The sequence below is a fragment of the Haemorhous mexicanus genome, chromosome 8, assembly GCF_027477595.1.
Source record: "Haemorhous mexicanus isolate bHaeMex1 chromosome 8, bHaeMex1.pri, whole genome shotgun sequence".
NCBI classification, from domain to species: Eukaryota; Metazoa; Chordata; class Aves; order Passeriformes; family Fringillidae; genus Haemorhous; species Haemorhous mexicanus.
The window spans coordinates 26347051-26369799 of NC_082348.1; the positions used below are offsets into that span (position 1 = coordinate 26347051).

Consider the following 22749-nt stretch of genomic DNA (forward strand, 5'->3'; position numbering starts at 1 on the left):
TTGGGTTAAAGTCTGCTTTTTTAAGAAATCTGTTTCTGACAGACTGAAGCAGCTTTGCACACACTGTACGTGTGGGCCAATACCTTTGGAAAAAAACCTCTTACAGCTACTGGCTCCTAAACTGTACAGCAGTTTTGGAGAAATCCGTCAACACGGGTGAACTTCATTGGCTTCAGGTGACTGAGATTAAGTGCAGATAGGGAAATAAGAGACATCATAAAATACCTGAGAATTCAGTGAGATTTATTAGGGCAAGTACCATTAGCAGTGTGTGCAAACGCAAGGCTGACTTTGGGTTTTGTGGGAAGAAGCTGGTGTAAGTATGTTTGGTATTCTTAAAACAGCTTTTGTTGTTTTCTCTTTAAGTGCATTCTATGTTGAATTGGAGCAGTCAAAAAAGAAAAATGTGAGTTTTACTGCTGTACATCCACAGTTTTCCCAGGCTCAGTGGAGATTAACTTTGAAGATCCTGTACAAATCTAGCTTGTGTCTTGAAGAGCTAATGCAGCCACAACTGATGGAATAAGAAGGGAGTCAAGAATAGGTGGTGCTACTGTTAGTGTGTATGCTGATGAGCACATTCTAACCCTGTATCTTTATGGGTATGTATGTGGATAGGTAACTGCAATCTGACTTGTGTGAGTGTTAGCTTTTATTATGGGGTTGCTGGAAAAAACTGGATTTGTGCCAGAGTCTGAGGCTTTGGCCTTAGCACAGTAAGGCTCTGTTTTTAAAAATTCCTTTAGAATTTATAAAAAGGAGTAATGTTCAGGATAGAATATTTGTCATTTTCCATTTTGTTAGTATTGTGTGTTGTTGTGGAGCCCTTGCATGGCTTATTTTGGTGCTTTGTGTTTGTTATTAAGCTCATAATGAGCTCTTACTGTGAGCTTGGCATGGCATGAACATATTTGGCTTTTCTAACTGCTTGGCCTTGCCTAAAAAACATCATCTTCATTCTGTAGCTCTGTATAGCATTTGTTTTGGTCCTCTTTATTTATTTTTTCCTTCCCTTGTTAATTCTGAATTGTTTTAACACTTGTGATTAAAACTAATTCCCATGAGTCTAGATACTGATTGTTCCACTGGCTGGTAAAAGTGCACCTCTTGGTGTAGCTGTGTTTGTAACTTGGCATTCAGTGACAAGCAGAAATGCAGGCACAGAGTGCAGCTGCTTTGGTTTTGGTGTTATTACAGGGGATCATGGCACAGAGCATTGAGCTGTTTGTGTTCATGAATGCCCAGAGCTAATGAATGTACTCTGCCCTTTCCCAAAGGTAGCTCGTAAAGTTAAAACTCTGTGTAGTGGCATGAGGATAACAATCTCCTATTTCAATTGAACAAAATTCTGTTGATTCATTGATTTTACATTAATGTTATTTTATAGTTCTCATGTGTGGAGCTTTTTTCTACTTGCTGGCCACTTAGAGCTTAGCATATGCCTGTGCCAGCAGTCATGCCATGCAGGAGTTGCCTGAGCAGTTGGAGAGGGGATGTTAGTGTTGTCTTAGCTAGCACGAGTTCTAACGTTGTTATAGTGCAAGGATTTCATACCACCAGAGCTTCCTACCTCCTCGATGTTTCTGGCAGGCAGCTCCTCCAAGCACTGACTGTTCCTGGTCCTTGCAGCAGCCATCTGACTCCAGAGCCCACCAATCCACTCTTTTATACCACTGCTCTTATTGGATACAGGTGTGGCCTGTTAAGATCAGGCCTGCTTCTAGTCTTTAGTAATTGGTCCAGCTGCAACTCATTGGGGGATAAGATTACCTTCTATACCAACTTCATTTACCCACACTGTATCCCCCTACAAGTTAGGACCCCATGCTATAGTCCAAACAGCTTGCAGCCTAAATGTCATCGTTTAGGCAGATGTTACTTCTTGTGTTGACCTCTGAACAGCCATGCTGTGCCAATGTAAAGCAGGGCACCTGTTCTGTTTTAATGATGTATCTTTGCAAATTTGTTAAAGTCTGGGTGCAGATTTGCTTAATACATGCAGATCCCATTGTTTGCATGGTTGCAATGACTTTAAAAAAAAATTGCACTGTGTCTAAACAGAAAAGTGAGTTTTGTTATGACATCTTAGTAACAACCTTAACAAGATATTAGAGTAGGCAGAATGAAAGTGACCTTTGCTCCAAGATCTGCTGTTGTGGAAGGGGTTATGTGACTTCACAGAATTGTCAGGGTTGGAAGGAATCTCTGGAGAGCGCCGAATCCAACCCCTGCCACGGCAGAGTCACAGTGACACAGGAACATGTCCGGGTGGGGTTTGAATGTCTCCAGAGAGGGAGACTCCATGACTTCCCTGGGCAGCCTGTTCCAGTGCTCTGCCACCCTCAATGTAAGTTCTTTCTCAAGCTGAGGTGGAGCTTATTATGTTTTAGTTTATGGCCATTTCTCTTGGTTCTGTCACTGAGCACCACTGAGAAGTGCCTGGCACCATCCTCCTGGCACCTGCCTTTGAGGTATTTCTGTGCATTCATGAGATCCCCTCACAATCTCCTCAGACCGAGCAGGCCCAGCTCCCGCAGTCTCTCCTCAGGAACAGCGATGCTCCAGCCCCTTCATCATCGCTGGGGCATCCGCTGGACTCTCCCCAGCTGCTCCGATCACCACGGTGCCCTTAACGTTCGTCGCTTCTTCCAACGGCGATTTCCCCTCTCCGCCGCGGCCTCGGTGGAGCCGGTGCGGCGGCAGCTCCGTGCGAGGCCCGGGAGGGGCGGCAGGCGGGGCCCGGGAGGGAAGTGAGCTCAGGCGCACCGGAAATCCCGCCCGTGCCGCGGCCCTGTGTTTGCGCTGCGGGCAGAGAAAGGAGCGGAGCGCCTGCAGCGGCCCAGCCGAGCCTGCCGCACGACACGGGGCCGAGCCATGTCTGACCAGGTACGGGCAGCTGTCCCGGCCGCGGGGGGACGGCACGGTGGGCGCGGCGGCCCCGGGGGCGCGGGAGGAGCTGCCTGCCCCCCCCCCGCCCTCACTCTCCGCCGCCGCGGGGCAGCCCCGGCCCGGGGAGAGCGGAGTCGCGGTCGCCCGGAGGGCACCGGGGGGAACGTTCCCTCAGGGGAGTGTGTGTGTGTTTGTATGGATGCCGATCTCCTACCTCGGCCAGATTCGGGCCCCTCTCCCCGTGCATTTTAATCCTTTTTTCCTCTTCCCTCGGGGTGTTTCGCGAGGAGCGCGGTCGGGCTCCAGGCGGGGATACTCGGGGGCCGGGGCGGCGTCCGGACGGAGCGGGATCGCCGCCGGGGCAGCCCCGGCCCTGGAAACCCGGGAATGCAGCGAGGGGCGAGCTGTGTTGCACAACTGTTGTTTCCTTTCATTTTCCATTTCCCGGGTGTGTGGTAGGATGGTTTTGCCCCGGAGCGGGCTTTGTGCGGGTTGGGCTAGGCTTGCCAGGTCCTCTGTTCGCCCTAGGAATGCGAAAGCCTGGTTTTCTCCCCCTCCTTTCTCAGCTGAGCGTTGTTTGCCTGTATTAAACACCCCGTCCTTTATCAAGGCTCTGTCCTGCCTTCGCTTCGCGTAGTATTCTCGTTATGCCCCCGTCATTTCTGTCTTCTGAGCCGGGGACTTAAATAGTTGCTCGTACCGCAAGTTCCTGGGTTGCTTGGCCTGGCATGTATACAGTGCTTTGCTTACAACTATTGCTTTAGGCTATGTGACCTGCCGCTGGAAAGTTAAAACAGCGTTCCGGTTTTAATTTGTATTCTGTTTTGCTTTATTTTTTATATTTTTTATATTGTCGTCATAGGGCACTGTTTCCTATCTTTGATTTTTCCCAAAGTGATAATGTTAGTACCTACAAATGTTTCTTGTAGTGCTGTGAAGTCAAGAATAGTACTGGTGCCAGCCAGGAAATTAAAAGTCCCCAGAGACAAGGCTCAGCTTAGTACATACCATGTCTGCTTTGGGGAGTAGCCTTGGTGCAGTATGAGCGGTGAAAAGAAGCCAGCGCTGTGTGCGCTGGTGGTCTTCCTCCCCGCCCCCGACTTCCCAGCACAATGCAGCTGACAATGAATGGTGCTGCTGCCTCTCGGTGCCTGTGCGAGAGGCAGCTGGGAGCACCGAGATTGCTGCCTCCGAGCAGGACACGTTGCCCCTGTAGCAAAATACGTGAAAGTGACTGCATTTTAAAAAAAGCCAAACAAACCCACCAACAATTTCTGAACTAGATTTTATAGACAGATGTTCACGTGACTTGCTCTGTAGTTGTCTACATATGTAAACCAAGGCGTGTTTTAACAAATAGCAGCTTTCATTAGTTAGGTAAATCCTTCCCCAGGCAAGTTCTGCTAAAACACATGTGTGTTTTGTCTTTGGGACTGCTTGAAGCATGTAAAATTCCATGTATGTGATAACCTGTTGTGGCTATGTATTTTAAAGATCGATGAATAAGGAGCCTGCTGTTTATTTTTAATAGATAAGCCAAACACTGTTAGATGTTGTGTCATTCATTTCTGGGGGACTGTGCAACAAGAGCTAAACAGATGTTTAAGTAGAAGGATAATGTAAGGTTATGCAGCACTGTAAATCTCATTCCTCTCTTTATCAATCCTACACGAATAACTGGATTACCTAAAATTGTGAATTGCTTAGAGTATCGTTCTTTTTGGCCCTGGAATTAAGTTAAGAGCGGGGTCATTTATCATCAGTAAAAGTAGGGGTTACTTTATTTTCAGCGTGAAATTGACTTTTATAATAAGTAAAAATGCTTGAAAGAAGGGCAGACTTCAAAAAACAAAAAAAACTCACATGGTTGCTTAGTGGGATCTAAGCAAAAATGAAACAAAACACAAATTGTTTTCTCCTCCCTCCAAGTGTCTTAGGCTGTTTTTTGCATTACTTGAATCTAAATGTTTTCTGTTCATGTACTGCTAATAAAGAATGCTATAGTTTGTATGTATGTTTTCCACTCCTGTAAAAAATATAAGTTTATTTGCTTTGTTAGGAAGTATGTTGTACATCTGTTCCTCTAGTAATTTTGGTTTTGATGATTTTTCTTTAAAATGCTGAGAATAGAGTTTGTTTTTTTAAGGTTAGACATTGAAGTTTGAGCTCTTCTGAAAATTAGAGGAGGAAGCTTGCAATATGTTGCCTCATGATGTTTGTTTTGTGTGTGTTTTGTTTTTGTTAGTTGCAATAGCAATACCAGTGTGTTTCATCCAAGAAACTTTGCGTGCTTTTTAGGGTCCTTCTATAAGTGTGGGACAGTGCTAGGAGCCTTATTTTGTGCTCTTTAGGAAAACTGCAATGAAGCCTTTAAAACTTCAGGCATCTAATGAAGAGTTAGAAATTGGAGTGTTGTGGTATTTCTGTTCTCTTTGTATGGTGGTCTTTTTTATGTCCTGTTTCATGAGGTACCCTGTTCTTTTCACAGGGCAAGAAGTCTGGAGACTTGCTTGCTAATTGCTGATCCAGGATTTTTGTGAATGAATGCTAGTGGTTTTAACAGCTTTGCAATCTCCTTCCTTTCTTTATTCCTAAGTGTTTTTGTGTTGCCTTAACCGTTTGGCTCTGAATAGCAGTATAGTTCACTGACAAGCTGCAGAGAGCATTTTCAGACTTGCTGGGTCTTGTATCCTGATGTAAAGTTTTGATTATTGGCACTTCTATTATTTAATTTGATATTATTTCTCTTCTCCTGAAGCTACAGCTTTCTTTCCTCTTATTTTGTGTCTGAGTGGTTGTGGGGCTTTAAACAAGCATCTTTATGGTTTGAAGACTCCAATTCCTCCTGCTTATTCTAATGTTTGGAGCTTTCCCTATTTGTTTTTAATACTAGAGCCCTCTTTCCTTGAGGGTAGGAATCAAATATGAATCAGTTGTATCACTCATATTGGCCAGAGGCGCTGTCATAGTACCAATGATCATTAGTAATACCTTGTACAGGATGGTTGAGTTTGGAAGCCTGAGTAGGTAGATCTGTTACAATTTACAGAACTATAAGACTACTACAAATACCTCTACTGCTGGGATAATATGCTGTCATGCCATTTGTAAAGTAAATTTAGACAGTGACTGACCTGAAATGTCATGTAAAGGGACAGAGTGTTCTTAGAAATTCTTTCAATAAGAACAGTAATAGTGAAACAGGAGGTAGTTTTGAAGCTACAAACCAGATCAGTAGAGATCTTAATCTTGGTCTGATTCCTAGAAGTTAGTAATGCTGCATAAAGACATTAAAACAGCTGTGTAAGTTATCAGAACAAGTTGCAGCTTCTTGTTTTTCTTTCTGATCAGGAGTGAATACCAGTGTGCTTCTATTCCTGCAACTAGTCCCAGAAGTTTAGAGTCCAAATGTGTTAGGGGAAGCTTTGGGGAACACAGGTGATCTGACTGTGTTACCTGTGAAGAACTCCTGTCATGCTTCTAAAGTGACTTGCTTGAAGGCCTGTGTATGTCAGGCTTTTTGAAAGCCTGGGTTGAGTTTTTGGATTTGAGCTTGAAGGGTGATGAATCAGTCCCTGCAGTTTAGGTTGTGCCTGGATGGGTATTAAAAAAATAAAAGCTATTCAAACCAGGTGGAGTCTGGCTCATACTTCTTTCCATTGTAGAAACTGAACTGATCTGGGTTGAAGCAGTGAGTCAAACTGATAGAAAGAACACTTCCTCTCTTTCTTTACTCCAGATTGAGACTGGTACAGATGGGAAGGGTGTTTGCTGACTTGCCCTGTGCCCTTCCCTGATCTTTTAATGTTCAAAGAAGTTGTGTGTGTAACTTCTTTAGGGAGCAGGTAGAAAAACTTAAAAAGGTTTTAATCTGGAGATAGAGACCTATCTGGATGGACTTAATAGAGAAGGTTAGTATTTTGTATGTTTTTGGCACTTGATCCTAAATTTCAAGTCCAACCATACAGAGGATGTTTTTGTACTTTTAGCAAAAAGTCCCTTTTGGGATGAGAGCCTGTGGTAGACACCTGTACATATTTTGTTTATTTTGTCTACACTGTTAAGAAATAAAATATAAAAGGATGATTTCAATCATGATCAGCAGGAGACCTGTGGTTATAACTACTTGGGAACAATTCTTCATTGAGCACCCTCTAGACCTGATGTCTGTGTAAAATCCCTTTGTCCTGCAGTGGAACATAGCTAAAGGCCTGATGCAGGGTATGTAGTGACAGGCAAGGAATGGGGTTAATAGTACCTGATTTCTCTCTTGTTTAATCTATCAACTGGCAACATGAAAACTCTGATGTCCTTAATTAATGTCTTAGAGTGTATAACACTTAAACCCTTTTGATGAGCTTTAGTGCTCAAGCTGTTGAATCAAACTTGTCTGTACAGTTAATTCTTACCCTGGAAAGATATCAAAATACTATAGTGCTTGGAACTGCACCTTTTAAAACTTTGAAGTATTGTGGTCTTAAACGTGTTAGAAGGAGGCTCTTGTTGTCATAAAAAGAAGCTAGCTGACCAGCCTTTTGAAAATAAGGACTACCTTTGATGCAGTGGGTTGAAAAATGTTTGGATGGTTCTCTCCCTTTAAGTCGATAGGGTGTTACAAGTACTTTTTGTTTACTCTCCTGACAATGTTCCTTTTTTCTGTCAAATATCTGAGCTTCTTAGTATGCTTCTTGTGGGTTTTTTGCAGTTTGTTGTCTAGGAGTTAGAGGTATAAAATTATACTTATTTTTGTATGTCATCTATTTCCAAATGGTTCTTTTCTCATTTCTTATGTTCTTTATGGTGTTTCTTTTCTCTCATTAAACTTCTCCCAGGTAGGCAGACAACCTTTCATGATACTGTGTTGCTGTTACTTTTGTGCACACACACACAGAGAGAAAGAAAGAAGACGCCTTGAGTAGTCTGATTTCATGCAATAAAGAGGATGACAGCTGCCATACTGTCCAGTGAAAATAATGAAGCGTTTAACTGATCAGGTTTATGTTTTTCTTGCAGGAAGCAAAACCTTCAGCTGAGGACTTAGGAGATAAGAAAGAAGGGGAGTACATTAAACTCAAAGTCATTGGGCAGGTGAGTTTTTTTATGTAATTGCTTGTTGACATTTGATGAAGGTGTGACTTCTTGTGTGGTAGAAATGACCAAATGCAAGTTGATACCTTCAGTTCTTCAGTGTGGATCCCCCTCTGCCATAAAGTACTTCCAGTTGCCAGAAATGTTTATTAGTATACTCTGGTATGCTTTTTTTTTTTTTTTTTTGATGTATTGAGGGATTAATTTATCCAAGGGTATGAATGAAATAAGTGGCAAACTTGATAAATTCAGGTCCTCAAAGTTTGTGTAGTCCCCTAGGCATGAGATCAGATTTCGTTCTCAGGGATAGGGGAAGGATTGTTGGCTGCCCTGTTGGTGGATGTAGCAACCAGATGAATGGTGGATTAGAAGTCTGTATTCTGGCTGCAATGGAATGTGAATGTTGAGAATCTTGGCATCTTCTGAGCAAAGAACCCCTAGCTCAGATGACAGCTAGGATTGTTTGTTGGAGTTGTAGTGTTTGCTGCAGTTGGGTGGAGACAGATGACTTTGAAGTAGGACTAACAGAAACTACCTTACCTCTTGCTGGCCCAATCAGCAGTTACAAGAACACACTGAAAAGCTGGAAGTGGCCCTCATGCCTTTTGCACAGAACCTCTTGCAATCTGCTTTATCTGTAGCCATTTTGACAGTTTCAGCTACTTGCATCTTATGGCTAGTGGGAAGGACTGCAGAATATTAAGACCTGAGATTTCTCCTTAGGTTAGTCTGGTGTTGCCAACTCTGCCTGTATCCTAACTTCTAGATAATTACTCTTAATTGAACAAGGTTTCATATATATTTTGAAGTGCAAGCTTTAACTTGTCTCTTTAGACTCTTAGAACAGAAATTCCCTGCATATGTATGTTTGTATTTCATATCATCTGGGTAAAGATGGCAGCACAGACTGAACCATGGATGGGTTTTAGTAACTTGAAATCCAAAACCTCCATGTTGAGCCTAAGGCTATACAATGCCATCTGTTTTTGTAAAAAGCGCTTCCTGTGGAAGTACATAGTGAATTTAGTGACTGATAAATCATCCTGGAGGTTCACGTTATGATGCACCAAGGTATGCATGGTGATAGTTAAATCACATTCCATGTTTCGTCTAAGTTTTATATGAGTTTTTACCTAATGAAATGTTTAAAAATAAAAGAGATAAAGTTAGCAGTTACTATAAGGAGAGTAAATTTTTTTCTTTTCTGTCCTTAGGACAGCAGTGAAATTCACTTCAAGGTGAAAATGACAACACACCTCAAGAAACTCAAAGAATCGTACTGTCAAAGACAGGTTTGTGAAACAATGACATTCTTTAAAAAGAAAATAAAAACCCAAACCACCTTTCTCACTGTGCTTTCAAATAAAGACTTTTGATGTATCTGATGGTACAAACGTAATGGATCTCCTAATTACTTTCAACAAGTAAAAGTACTCCTATGTAAGACAATTGTGAAGTTATACTCTAAGTTAAAGAAATCTGCAATATTAATTGTGTATGTAGGTAAATAGTAACAATTGTTACGGAACAAAAACATATCTTCACTTCCAGATTCTGTGGCAGATATTGTGGATTCACAGCTGCTATTTCCAGAAGCCCTGGCCTAGTTTGCCCTCAGCTTTGGGGATAGATGCCTTGTGTGGCCTTTTCTTGGCTAAGTGTGTTGGAGTTCACTTCAGGAGATATAATCATAAGTAATAATACTTTGGGGGCTTTTTCCTAATACTTGGAGACAAGTTGAACTTGTCATTGAAGTGTTCTTTCATGAAATGTTATTTTTTGCTGCCTTTCTGGTGTAGGAGGAAAGAAGATCAAACACCAGATATATTTGTAGCCAAATCCAAATGGTTAAAATTATGATTCATTTTTAAAACCTGAATTTTTTTTTAAATCATCTTGGAAATAATTCATGCAGCATTTTTACTGACTAATGAACATACATGTGTGGAATTCTTTCTTAGAGAAAGAAATAATTCTTTGAATGACCACACTTGTTATCTCCTGAGCTGAATTCTGGAGGGTCTGTGATTTCCTTTGCAGCAGTCAATGCAGTTTTTGGTGTCAAGTAGCCTTTCTCTGGTAAAGGGACTGTCAACATTTCTTCCACATTGGCCAGAGGGATTGTTGACACAGTGTGAAGATCTGTCCTTACCTGAGAAAATTTTCTGCCTAGTTATTTGCAAGCAGTATTTGAGAGCTAAGTGATAAAATTGTCATATTCCACATGAGTTTGTTTTGCTCATAACCTGCAAGAGGAGGAAAAGATGAGGTGTTTACCTTATCTATTGATGTGAAGTATGACGTTCTGCCAGAAATGGGCACGTTGTGCAACAGACTAACTTAACTCTGTTTACCTTTGGGGTGTTTGTTTCCCCTTGTTTGAATGCTGTTCATTTTTCTTCCCCTCAGCTCTGCTCTTTCTTGTTCCTAGTACTGAGCATTTGCAGAATTGATAATGGTAAAGGTTGTGATTCCTTCCTGTAGCCATAGAAGATAGGGAAAGCAAGGGCAGGAGTTCATGAAGTAAACGTCATGTTTCTCCTGTTGCCTTAGGATCCTTAAATAAGCCCGATTGGCTATTCAGAAAAATACTTGTGTAAATATATCTTGTGAGAGGGCATAGTCAGTACTTAATTCACAAATAAAGACAAGTTTAAAAAGCTAAGTAAACTTCCAAGTTGTTTAGCTATGACTCCAGTGAGACTCTGGAACAAACATCCATTTTGGCACTATCATACTTTTGAGTCACTTCTTGGTAGTCTACTTGAATACAACAGAATATCTGAGCTCCCTGTGTAACAAGAACTAACACTCTTTTATGATTTTCATGTGTTGTTTTTATTTAAAATGTTTTTTTCTTGTAAATCCATACAAGATTAAGTAAGTTGGATTTTTTTCTTATACATATGTTTCTCTTTTTAGGGTGTTCCAATGAATTCACTCAGGTTTCTCTTCGAGGGTCAGAGAATTACTGATAATCATACCCCCAAGGAGGTGAGTTTCTTCCTAGAAATATAGTTTGACTAGATTTCTTTCACTATGATCTTTTAGTACAGCAGATAGGCAGTTCGGAAAGAGCCTGCTTGGACCTCCGTGTGTAATGCCCCAGAAAGGAGGGTGTAGTCACTGCTTGGTAGAGGGGAGAAAAACACGAAGGGAATCTTCCCATTGTTGAGCTTGAACTTCAGTATGACTTTGGAATAAGTGTGTATTTAGTTCACATTTAGTAGATCAAAGTGTAAATAAACAGAAAACAGTTACTTCTGTCCAGTGACTTCCACCAATTGTTATGAAAAAGCAGGAAGAAACTCATAATAATGACCTTCTGGAAATATCAGACAAACTTGTTGACTGTGAAATTGAACAAGTTGCTCTCTCTGAGAGAAGAGTTGTAAACAGGCTTTGAGTTGCAAGGTGTAGGTGTTAAGCTGCACTGTGAGCTAGTAGTGCACTGTAGATGTAATTCATGGGGCTCTACAGCTGATGCATTCACTATGATGTTGGTGATGTCTTTGTTCCCCCTAAACAAGAGGTTTAGAGAAAGGTAAAGCTGGCAACTTCCAGACTGCTCCACAGGTGGGTCTTTGCTGTAATGCTTTTGCTTTGACTCAAATACTTAAGTCTGAAGAAAAATGCCCAAAAATTGTGAATATTGTCTAGTGAGGAGGAGACTGAAACTTCCTTCATCCCTTTGATGAATTATGACAGGACAGAGGAACAAAGTGTTGTATAATTTGTCTAGGATCTGCTCTGATTTCATCACACCAGATTTATACAATTATGAATAACAATTATTTGCTGTTTTTTTTCTCTGTTCTCACAGCTGGGGATGGAGGAGGAAGATGTGATTGAAGTTTATCAGGAACAGACGGGGGGTCACTCAACAGTTTAGATCCTTCTGATTTTCTTCCCCCTTAATCCTTTTTTATTTTTAAATAATAGTTCTTTTGTAATGTGGTGTTCAACACTGAAACTGGCACCCCATCTCTGGGAGTTTACTTTCAAGCGTCTGGTATTTTGAATTCTCGTGCTCATTATACACTATTGTTTCTGTTTTCATTGTGCTGAACTTCTGTGATCCAGCTGCAACCTTGCTCCCCTCTTCCCTTCTGCCCTCCCCTTTAGGAATACATGTACTCACATGCATTTGTATGTTCACTGGGTTCGTGCATTTCAGGCACGAAGGCTGTAAGATCTGCCAGGTGGGCAAGTGTTCTTAATGACTTCCATATCTGCCCTGAAGTTTTGATGTGTGACTGTCTCACTCCTGGACTATAACTTTCAGTGCGAGATGAAGTTTTTCTGAGAACTAAACTGTGGAGAAGTTGTGTATCCATAACTCAGAGCTATTTTGCTTAAACTATGCTGATGGCCCAATGAGGAAGATCGACGAGTTGGAAATGGAAAAGCTGGAACTGTTGTCATCTGTTCCTTGCTCCAGAGATGGCTTTGCTGAAGACGTGAAATTGAAAACCCTAATGATTTTTAAATATTACCAGAAGAGCCCAGAAGCATTTTAACCTCATATAGCAATTAGTATGCGCAGGTATCCGTGCAAGAATGTTCACAGCAGCCAACTGGTGTTACTTTGACACGCTTGTTTGTACCTTTTGGCCTGGGACGTGGGTTTTGAATGGACATTGTCTGTACCAGCTTCATTTAAAATAAACAAGAAAACCAATTTTATAAACAACTTGCATTTTCTTTTCAAACGATTGGAAATGAGCAAAACCATTAGAAGTTATAATTAGGGTATGCTTTTCCTGTGACTATAAGTTAAAGCCAGAAAAAAATTGTGCTCTGTAAATATACCTCATAAAGTTTTTTTTTTCCTACTTGCTCTCATAAAATACTTGATCTGCTTGTTTTGCAGGTGACTCTTAGAGACTACTAGCTGTTTCTTTTCTTGGAAGAGATTGTTCACATACAGTTACGTAAATCTTCACTTCATGCACAGAATTTAAACTGAAAATGCAACTTGGAAGTAAATAAAGATGGCTTTTAATGTCTACATTTCATATGATATGGTACCATTAAATAATCTATGATTGATGACATGGAAGTGTCATGACAGTTCATTGGGCATCATTAGCAGGGTCTACGTGTTCCAGCTACCTGCAGGTTATAAATGGTCAGTTTGAGAACTTGTTACTTAGTATGAAAGCTGAGGTGGGAGATAACGGGCAGAGTAGTGTGAAGAGAAGATTTCACTACTCTCCCTGCTTCACCTCTTTTGCAGATGAATAGGACTTGTTTGGTAAATCAAGTTCCATATAATGCCAGCTTCAATTAAAAACACATGCTGGCATACTTGGAAAAAATAGCAGGTTTTAAGTACTTTTTTAAAATGGCATTTGCTGTAAAGCTAGAGTGCATTTTCTTTCATGCTTGTGGTTGTCCTGTTCCTGATTTAGTAATAATTTTGTATGCATAGTTGCACTAAGCAATTTTTTAAAGATTAAAATTTTTGTTTACAAAATGTCAGCATATGGGGTTTTCTTAAAGTATTTTATGTAATTCAGCTCTTGAGGAAAGAGGGATTGCGACAATGATTTAGAACGACACGGCTTCTCTCCATTTACCTCCTATTGCTTTTTTAAAATACTAAATACAGTTGCTTCAGAATACCAGAAACAAAACAACCTTGTTACTATTACCAGATCATCTTTTAAATTAAAATTGATACAATGCCCTTTTTTGTAGGCAAGTTCCTATTATCTCTCTTCTGCAAAATAGGAACTGAGATGCAGCTACTGGGGTCACTGTGGAAGCTGAAAGCAGAGCTGAGAACTGAATCCACATCCCTGGGGTTTGATGCTAGTACTCTGGTGGCTGCCCTGACTGTCTTCACTTCTAGCTGTTCACTTTCCTCTTCAAAATCTGTTTTTCTGTGCTCATTTATATCAGCTTTCTAGCTGAAGCACTGCATTTGGTTCTCTTGAGACTGTGGAGGAGGGTTTTCTGCAAAAGGCAGCTTCAGTAGGATGAAGCTCAAGGCGAAGATTGCTTTTTGTTCTGTAACCTTGTCCTAAAATACATCTCTTTATAGAGTGGATGTGGAACCAGTGACTGATTGATTTGACCTCTTTCTCAGACTGGTAGTGAAGCCTCAAAGAGCCTTAACAGAGCTGCTGGTCTAAAGTCATGTCTTTGCTGATAGAACTTGATAGAACAGTAAGAAGGGGAAAACTGTCCCCTGCCTCGAAGATTATTATTGAGAGCTCTGTGCAAATTGAGAAGATACATGTGCTACAGATCCACTGGTACCCTTTCTGAAGAAGTTAATTCTTTGGAATTACAGGCTGAAATCTGAATTTTAAAGTAAAACCAACCTGAGTTTTGAAGTCAAGAAGCTAGATTTGACTCTTTTTTTCCTTTCTGTTTTCTTTCCTTTTTTTTTTTTTTTTTTTTTTGAAAGAGCTAGTCCTTTTCAAAGAATTTCTTTTTAAAAACATGGTCGAGAGTGGAAGTTTTAGAGCACTTACAGTTTCAAAGGCTGTAACTGCAAATAAGGTTGGATTTCATATGTTGGAGAAAAACAGATCTTTCCTCTTGCAATTTTTGTCTTTGCTTACTCGTATCTTAGAAAAAGGTTGGGTTTTAACTGCTTTAAAAAAGTGTTGGGAGAATAAAATCATCTTCATCTTCACTGAGTTAGTTAATAGAATAGAAGGTGGAAGCTAATACTTTATTTTGAATTGTGACAGTATATTTAGTATTCACTATGGTGATGTATAAAAGCTTTATTGAAAGGCACTTCACAAAACCATCAGTCTTAACAGCTTTTTCTCAAAGCTGCTGTGCCTAGAGGATTTGTGTATTCTCTTAAGTATAAACATGTCTGCATGATCACCAGTTTGATAAAATTAGGATGTTTTTAAGTTAAATGCATAAATCTTAGCAGAATTTAGACTTCAGTTAACATTAGATAATGCTAAAACATAAATTCTGCCACGAATTTTGACTAGCTATGTATTGTTTTAGAAATGCTACAGTTGTTTACTGTAGTTTTTAGCTTTTCCTAATTTAAATGGAAATTATTTAAGAATAGTGTATTAAAATATTTTTGTTGACCTGTGCTGTGCATCTTCTGTGTGCACACTTAAATTACTGCTGTTCAGGTAAATTTTCTTAAATGATAAAATCAACCTCTGAAGCACTCTACAGAGACCAGTAGGAATTGTGCTGGATGTTTAGACTGGTTTTGGTTTGCTTTTAGAACCAGTACTTAATGCATACATATCTAATGAGGTTCAGCTCCAATTTAGAGACTGCAAAAACTCTTCTCCACAGGAAACTACAGGAACTGCAACATGAATTGAATCTACAAGTCTACAAGTGGTACACTTTTCTAGAAAGTATCAGAGAAGTAAAAAAAAAAAAAAAAAAAAAAAAAAAAAAAGATGATAACCTGGTTAATAAGGGAGATAAGAACTTACCTTGCTATGGTTTCTCTGTAGTTTTTTTATTGCTGAATCTGAAATCTAGCTGCTCCTTACAGTAGCATGTTTACTGCAACTTACTGTTTTGGAGAATTCCTCCTGAAGTCAGTACTGAGGTCTTCATACCTTTTTGTAACCTGGTGATTTCATTGTTTTATCTCTTAACACAAAATGGACCAAAGAATCTATTTGGCACCTCAGGTCTGTCTGGATTAATTTCTCCTGGCTTAATTTTGTGGCTCATAAGTTGACCTAGAAGGCCTGTTACACAATTTGCAGTGTTTTAATGTGTACTATACTGCCCCCCAGTTCCTGTGTTCTGAGGTGCTGCAGAAAGTTGTGGAAGCTCTGGAGACTGCTCTGGTGGATTGTGTAAAGGTAACCATAACTTCAGGTGTTCAGGGAAATGCAGTTGGGTTTCTTTCTGTAATATGTTATAAAGACTAAAATCATTAGAGAAGACATGTGGATGTCAATTGCTGGTGCAATTTGGAGAAATACTGAAAAACTGGTTAAATAGTAAAAGAAGAGCGTTGTGTCTTGGGGCTGGAACTGATGGCAGTTTAACTCCTGAGGTACCAGTGATGCTCTCCAGTGCTAGCTGCACTGATGGAACTCCTACTACAGAGGTATTTTTGTATAGGCTGGCACTAGCTGTAAAGATGTGTTGATATAACTGAGGGAAAAAATTCACTTCACTCTTTGCTTAATAGCTACATACCTGATTAAATTTAAAAGCTGTGCTTGTGTTTTGGCTTCCTCTAGAGGTAGTCTAGCATCTTCCTCTTTCTTCGTTTGCTCCTCAGCCTTATATGTTACAATTTCTCAGTTTTTTCCTTTGAATTCCAGGTCTTCTATTGCCATGTCAAGCAGCTGCTGGCACTCTTCCTCTAACCATGTTGCCCCTTCTTTTTGTCTGCATTTTTGTCCCTCTTAGAAACATCACCAACAACTATTGGTTGTTTACATACTTTCTATTTAGGAAATAACTTTATCCGTTACAGATTAAAAAATACTGTACAATAATGACATTACAAGCATTTAATACTCTCACATGAGTTTTTCTTAACTAGTAATTGGATTTTTGTTCAAGCCTTTCTCTGCAACTATTTGTTAGAATCTCTTTTTTTTAACTGTAGATGCTGGGAGTTGGGCTTTCAGAGAGAAAACAAGCGATCAGATGTAGCATGAATGTTGTGATTGCCAGGAATCTTGCACACTGTGGGGTAGGTAGGCTGTGGAATTTCTCTTTTTTCAGGCTGCAGGGACTGTGACAGAGAGGACTGTTGTTGCCATATCTGTTTAACAGATATGGTAACAGCTTAGGTACTGCAGGTTCGGGATGTAGTGTCACAGGAATTTCAGACAGACACACAGGCTAAGTCTTTACCAGAAATAATCCATTCTGATGAACTATCTACTGCTAAAGTAAGCATTAGTCTTTCTAGAGACCATCTGCTGCTCCCTGTTCTTCTAGCTGTTGCTTCTTCTGGAACTGCAGAAACTTCCTTTGGTAATCCTGCTGCTGCCAAATATGTTCTTGTGCTGTTTTCTCTAATTGTGACTTCTTTGCTGCCACCTCCTCCTCATGGCACCTCTACTCCTCTAGTTTCTGTTTCTGTAAACTGAAACATAAATGATTATTAATTGCTATAGCAACCTTGGGTTTGCTGAGCATTCTTGCCAGAAGAGCAGATCCTAGCCAGAGGAGCTCAGCAAATTGCCAAAGTGAAGGGGAGAGAACTGAGAATAAAAGGAAAAGAGGTGCTGATTAGTGTTGTGTAGCATATATCTGGTTGGTTCAGAAATATATAAAAAAAAATTGCTGTCTACTTTCCTTGACACTATTTGTAAGGGGCAAAAACCTGTGTTGCATTTTTCACATAAGCTTTTGAGAAGGACATGAGGAGTACAGGATAGGGGTATGTAGCTTACATGGAACAAAGATGTGGAGAAAAGGGATGGAGGAGCACATAGGAAGAGTTAGGAAAGTTCAGTAAGAAAGAGCTGGAATGCATCTTAGTGTAAGAAGGACACAAACCCAGAACAAGAACCCGGGCTATGCAATAAATGAGGCAATGGAAAGCCTTGGCTGACATTTAAATGTAAACAGAATGACAGTAAAATGGGCTATTTTTGCAGGAGTATTCACACTGAGAGTAGGGAGCATCAAAGAAAATCAAGGAAGTTCATGAAGCAAAGGAATATTCTCCTTATTTTGGGAATGGAAAGTTAAGAAAAATAAAACTAAAGGTCTTCCACCTCACTGAGTGTGGTTCAAGGTATTTTCCAGTCATCTTGGTGTTCTCAGTCCAGCAGTTTGACTTGAATCCCTATTTGCTCTTCCTGAAATAAAGTTAAGCAGGGCATGACACTAATTAAATTAAAAAACCAAAAAGTTATTAAGCCTTTCTTTTCAGACAGGTGATTCAAACATGCTGCTTCTACTGCTGGGGTTCTCGGGGATGCCTGTTTTCCCGGGAAATGCCTTCAGGCGTTCCCAGGTAGGCTGCAGCTCCTCGAGACCACCCGAGGAGGTCGCTGTTGTTCCCGGGAAATGCCATTCCAATGACAAATTACCAGATGGACGCGAAGGACGAGCTGGTGTCAATCAAACGCACTGTCTGTGTAAGCAGAACATTTCAAAAGGCGATTAGAAATGTGATAATTATACTGCACAAGAGCTTGTTTCTGATACTGATCGGTTTCCCAGAGCTTTGCCTCAAGTATTTGTTTGGTTTTGGGTTTTTTCCTAAAGCTATGTCAGCAGAGGTAAAGAACAAAAGTGCTCTTAATGCCTTTTTTTTTTTTTTTTAATTAGAATATACTTATATCATTAAGGAATAACCTACATTGCCACAAGATCTTTATAACCACATCCTGAGGTTTTTGTCAGGCAAAACACTTAATAGTGGGTTTAGTGTTTTATGGAAAGTGTGGAATATCATCTTCATGAGCTCACTGTAAGCTAGGTACAATAGGTTGAAAACCTAAATTTGTTTAATGCCCCAGAAAAGAGGACACTGAGGAAAGAGGTAAGCATAAAAAAGCATAAAACTCTGTTAGCTGAATGGTCAGCTAGAGGATCACTGTGGTGAAATGGGAAAGCGACTGACAGCCTGTATTTCTGCAGTTCTAAACTAGGGCTGAGGAAAACTTTTCCAGGAGATTTAGAGATTTAAGATGCATACCTGAACAGCTGCTTTACTTTGCTGTGTGGTGTCTCTTTTAAAGAAGGCATTGGGGAGTGCTTCTGGGCTCCGGGTTTTCTGTGAGACTGGTCTTGGATATTTACAGTCCTGGAATTGCAGGTTTTGGGGGTCCCAACTCAGTGGGCAGTGGGATGGGTGGGCTGAGGGCTCTGCATGCTCCCAGGCTCCCTCCCACACCTCTTCCCAGCACCTCTGCCTTGGCCATTTGGCAGGCGAGGATGAAATAGGGGCAGGTAAGCAAACAGCCATGGTTACCTGTGTGAGGAAAATGCCATACCTGCCTGTGTGAGTGATGCTGAAGTACATAGAAAAACCACACAAATCCTCTTGCTAGTGAGGGTAAAGGAGAGTTGGAGTTACCTGAGCTTGGCTCTACACCACCTGTGCTTAGTGTGAAAAATGAGCTGGGGCAGCTGGGGAGCTCTTTCTGGCATGGGGCAGGTCTTGTGCGGGGCGATGCCGGCTGTGAGGCTGTGGGATCAGCCGAGAGGGAGCCGGGGATGGGGGCCCTCAGTGCCCTGCCCCGGGACAGAGCCCCCGCTGCCCCTCTGAGGGGGAGCCTCGCGGAGGGGTGGGGGTGTGCTGAGGGGCTGGGACAGCACCTGCGGGGACAGGGAGCCCGGGTGTCCCAGTGTGGCTGGGACAGCACCTGTGAGGGGAGGGAGCCCGGCTGTCCCTCAGTGTGGCTGGGACAGCACCTGTGAGGGAAGCCCGGCTGTCCCTCAGTGAGGCTGGGACAGCACCTGTGAGGGGAGGGAGCCCGGCTGTCCCTCGGTGTGGCTGGGACAGCACCTGTGAGGGGAGCCCGGCTGTCCCTCAGTGTAGTTGGGAAAGGACCTGTGAGGGGAGGGAGCCCGGCTGTCCCTCAGTGTGGCTGGGACAGCACCTGTGAGGTCAGGGAGCCCGGCTGTCCCTCAGTGTGGGCACAGGTGCCCTGAGGAGGCAGCAGCCATTTTGTCTGGTGGATGATGGTGGCAGAGTTGCTGGGCTGCAGTAGCCACAGCCAGGAAGGACACACTGGGTAAGTCTTTGTTTTCTTTTTTTTTTATCCTCATTTCATGGGAGTTTCTTCAGCACATGTCCCTGCCCGCACCTGCAAGCACCATTTGTAATCTCCACAGCCCCTCTGCTCCTGCCTGCTGCAGTGTGGGAGGTGCCAGCTGGGGCGGGTCTTGGAGGCAAGATGGCCTGAGCCAGGGAAAACTGGAATGCTGTAGATACTGTGGTGATTGTTCCTCCAGGGAACATTTCAGTCTAGAGGTAAATCTGGCGTTTCTGTCAAGATTTTTATATTTATGTAATATTTTTTTGTAGTGCAGGTAAGTGTGAGAACAAATCATAAATAGGACCCAAGTGTTGTGGTTTCATCTAAATCTCGTAAGATAATTTTCCCAATGGTATAACTTGGTGACTCTTAAAATGCATATTCTTGGTCTTTCTGTCCCTCTACTGTTTTTTGCTACACCTAAGTTAATAAAATATACCAGAAATCTGGTTTTGAAGTTTCATTTATTACAGTCAAAAAAGGTGCATCATCAGGACTGTCGTGGATTTCAGACAGAAAAACTGGGGAGAAAATAATAAGACCTTGATGCACACAGCTATTAATCTGGAACACATGATCTTGGCCTAATCAACACTACTGATGCATTGACTGCTTTCCTAAAGGCTTGACTGCTTTTGGCTGTCTGTCTACATTAAAAGTTTACAATTAACTCAACCTCTACTAGGTACAAATGGTGGGAGGATATGCTATCCAGTGGAGAGAAGCTGCAAGATGAGGCAGGTGAATTGTGAGCTTTGTGCTGCCTCTGAGCTGCTGGTTAACAGCTCTGTGCAAGCTTCCTCCATCTCTCACAGTCTGCTGCCTACAGTGCAAGGCTCAACAAAATCCAACACTCTGCTTCCAGGTATGACCCTAATGCACACAGGCACACCTAAATAATCTCAAACCACATTTATTGTAAGTGCATGCTCTAGAACTCCTGCTTAGGGGTATTCTGGTTTACAGGTGAGGTCTGGAGAGAAAAAATGATTTAGCTATTTTTTTGCTTGTTGATACAATATGTAATTCTTGACTTTTGATACAAAATAAAAAGAAAAACAAACCCCACCTCTCCCACTACTGTAAATGTAGTTGAAATAATTTTGACTGTAATGCTTGATATATCTTGTTTGAGACTTAATAATAAAGAAATCGGTTTTAGTAACAGTTGATTACCAATCTCAAAAAATACAAAATAATGTCAGAGTACAAAAATTTTCCCTGGTCTTTTATCTTGCAAGGAACTACCAAACAAAAACATAGAAATAAAATTGGGTTGGACCATCTCCTTCAATTGGTTTTGAAGAAATTGACTATAACACATTAACCCTTGATATGCCTTGCTATATTTCCCACTGAGACAACTGAAAGGGTAACGCAGTAATCTTCAGCAAAATGCAAATAGGTCAGTTTCTTGTTAGCTAATCTTACTGTAAGTGCTTATGATACATGGTATCAATTTATATCCTTGCAAACAGCAAAAGCTGAAATGGTTGTGCCAATTTGTTAGTCACATTATGAGCTGCTGCTAAGAGAATATTCATCTCTTCAGGATTTGCACAACTGCTGCAGCCCACTGTTGTATGAGCACTGTGCTGGTGAGTCTAAAATTCCTGCATGAAAACTTAACCTGAGCCATGAAGAGAACCTCAGGTTGCTTTGTGTTCCCAGTGATGTAGAATTGCTGAAGAAAAGATCAAGGAAACTGTTTTCCTGTATACATTAGAGTTAAGGATTTATGTTGAGCTAAACCCATGTCCACTGATTTGTGGGGAGAATTGCTGTTTGCCCTCGGGGAGTTGTTGCTCTTTGTTTTGGCTGTTACCTGCTCTCAGTGTAACTGCTTCTGCAGCTCCTTCTGGTACCAGGGAGGCTGTGTACTGTGCACCAAGACCTCCTGGCCCACTTTACCCCTGAGAGCACTCCTTAGACCAACAGCTGAGGGAAAAGGATGGCATCTCAGAATGTGCTCTGAGACAGGGCTCGTCCTCTGCTCCTCCAGCTGTGCTTTTTCAGTGCTGCAGGCCCTTGGGAGGAGTTGTAAGGAACAGTGCTGTTCTACCATTAATCAGTAGTGTCTGCACTTCTGTGTGCACATGCATCACTTGAAAGTCGACTGTGTACAATTTCTGCAAGTGAGTGATTGTTTTGCCACCTTAACTTTATCCTGATGGTACAAAGCAAACAGAATGTGTACCACAAGCCAGACAGCACTTCATGTATTGCCATTGGTGTATGAACCATGACTGAAACCAGTTTTTAAGAGTAATAAATAGTCAAAGACATTAGAGGGGAAGGGGCAGGAAGTTTTGCTGCCATAGGATTTACAAGATCAAAGCTGATCTCAACTGAGTATTTTGTTTCGTTCTCTCTGTTTAGTGGTAAGTCTCCTTATATACTGCTTTTCAGAGTTACTTGTTTTTATTCCAAACGTCTCCTGCCTTTCCTGATGACTGGGAGATCTCAGGTGTTGTTCCAGATTCAAGCTCTACATCCTGCATTTAAAAAACTTAAAGATCAGAGAGAGTAGCAATAAAATAAACAATCAAAATTTAGACTTGATTCCACTTAAGAAAAAGCTTAGGAAGGGGCAGAAAAATCCTGAGGTTTTGTTTTACTTCCGCCTTAACCTCTCAATGTGTTTTGCACATCTGAAAGCCCTGAAACTCTTCAGAATACTTTGTCAGTGCCATCTAATGAACAACCTGTGTAATTGTAATGGCTTATCAGGTTGCAGCTACTCTCTTTGGAGATCACTTGTCTCCTCAATACTGAGTTCCATTCACTCTTTTACTGTAATGAAGATCCAAAGAATCATTGGCAGATTCTTTGCATATTTAGTAATAGTGAATATTTTAATAATTGCAGTTTCATTTGTGTAATAGTTGTCATCCAAAGATCTTGAAATATTTTAGAAACCCATAGTGTGCTTTTTATTTTTAGTTTAGGGGAGATGTGAAGCCATAGCTTTCAGTCACTTTAGCAGAAGCAAGTGCTCAGTTTCTCTGAAGATCAAGCTACAAATATTGACATTTCACACTTTAATAAGTTCTGTATGGATGTTCTGGGATGC

The 22749-nt window shown here is 41.2% G+C and overlaps 1 protein-coding gene across 1 annotated transcript; it reads left to right on the forward strand.

The window, feature by feature from the left end:
* Positions 1-2729: 2729 nt before the first annotated feature.
* SUMO1 (small ubiquitin like modifier 1) lies at positions 2730-13034 on the forward strand. The gene is made up of 5 exons (XM_059853307.1): positions 2730-2886; positions 7903-7977; positions 9192-9269; positions 10900-10971; positions 11801-13034. The coding sequence occupies exons 1-5, from the start codon at positions 2875-2877 to the stop codon at positions 11867-11869; spliced, it is 306 nt and encodes a 101-aa protein (XP_059709290.1). The 5' UTR covers positions 2730-2874; the 3' UTR covers positions 11870-13034.
* Positions 13035-22749: the final 9715 nt, after the last annotated feature.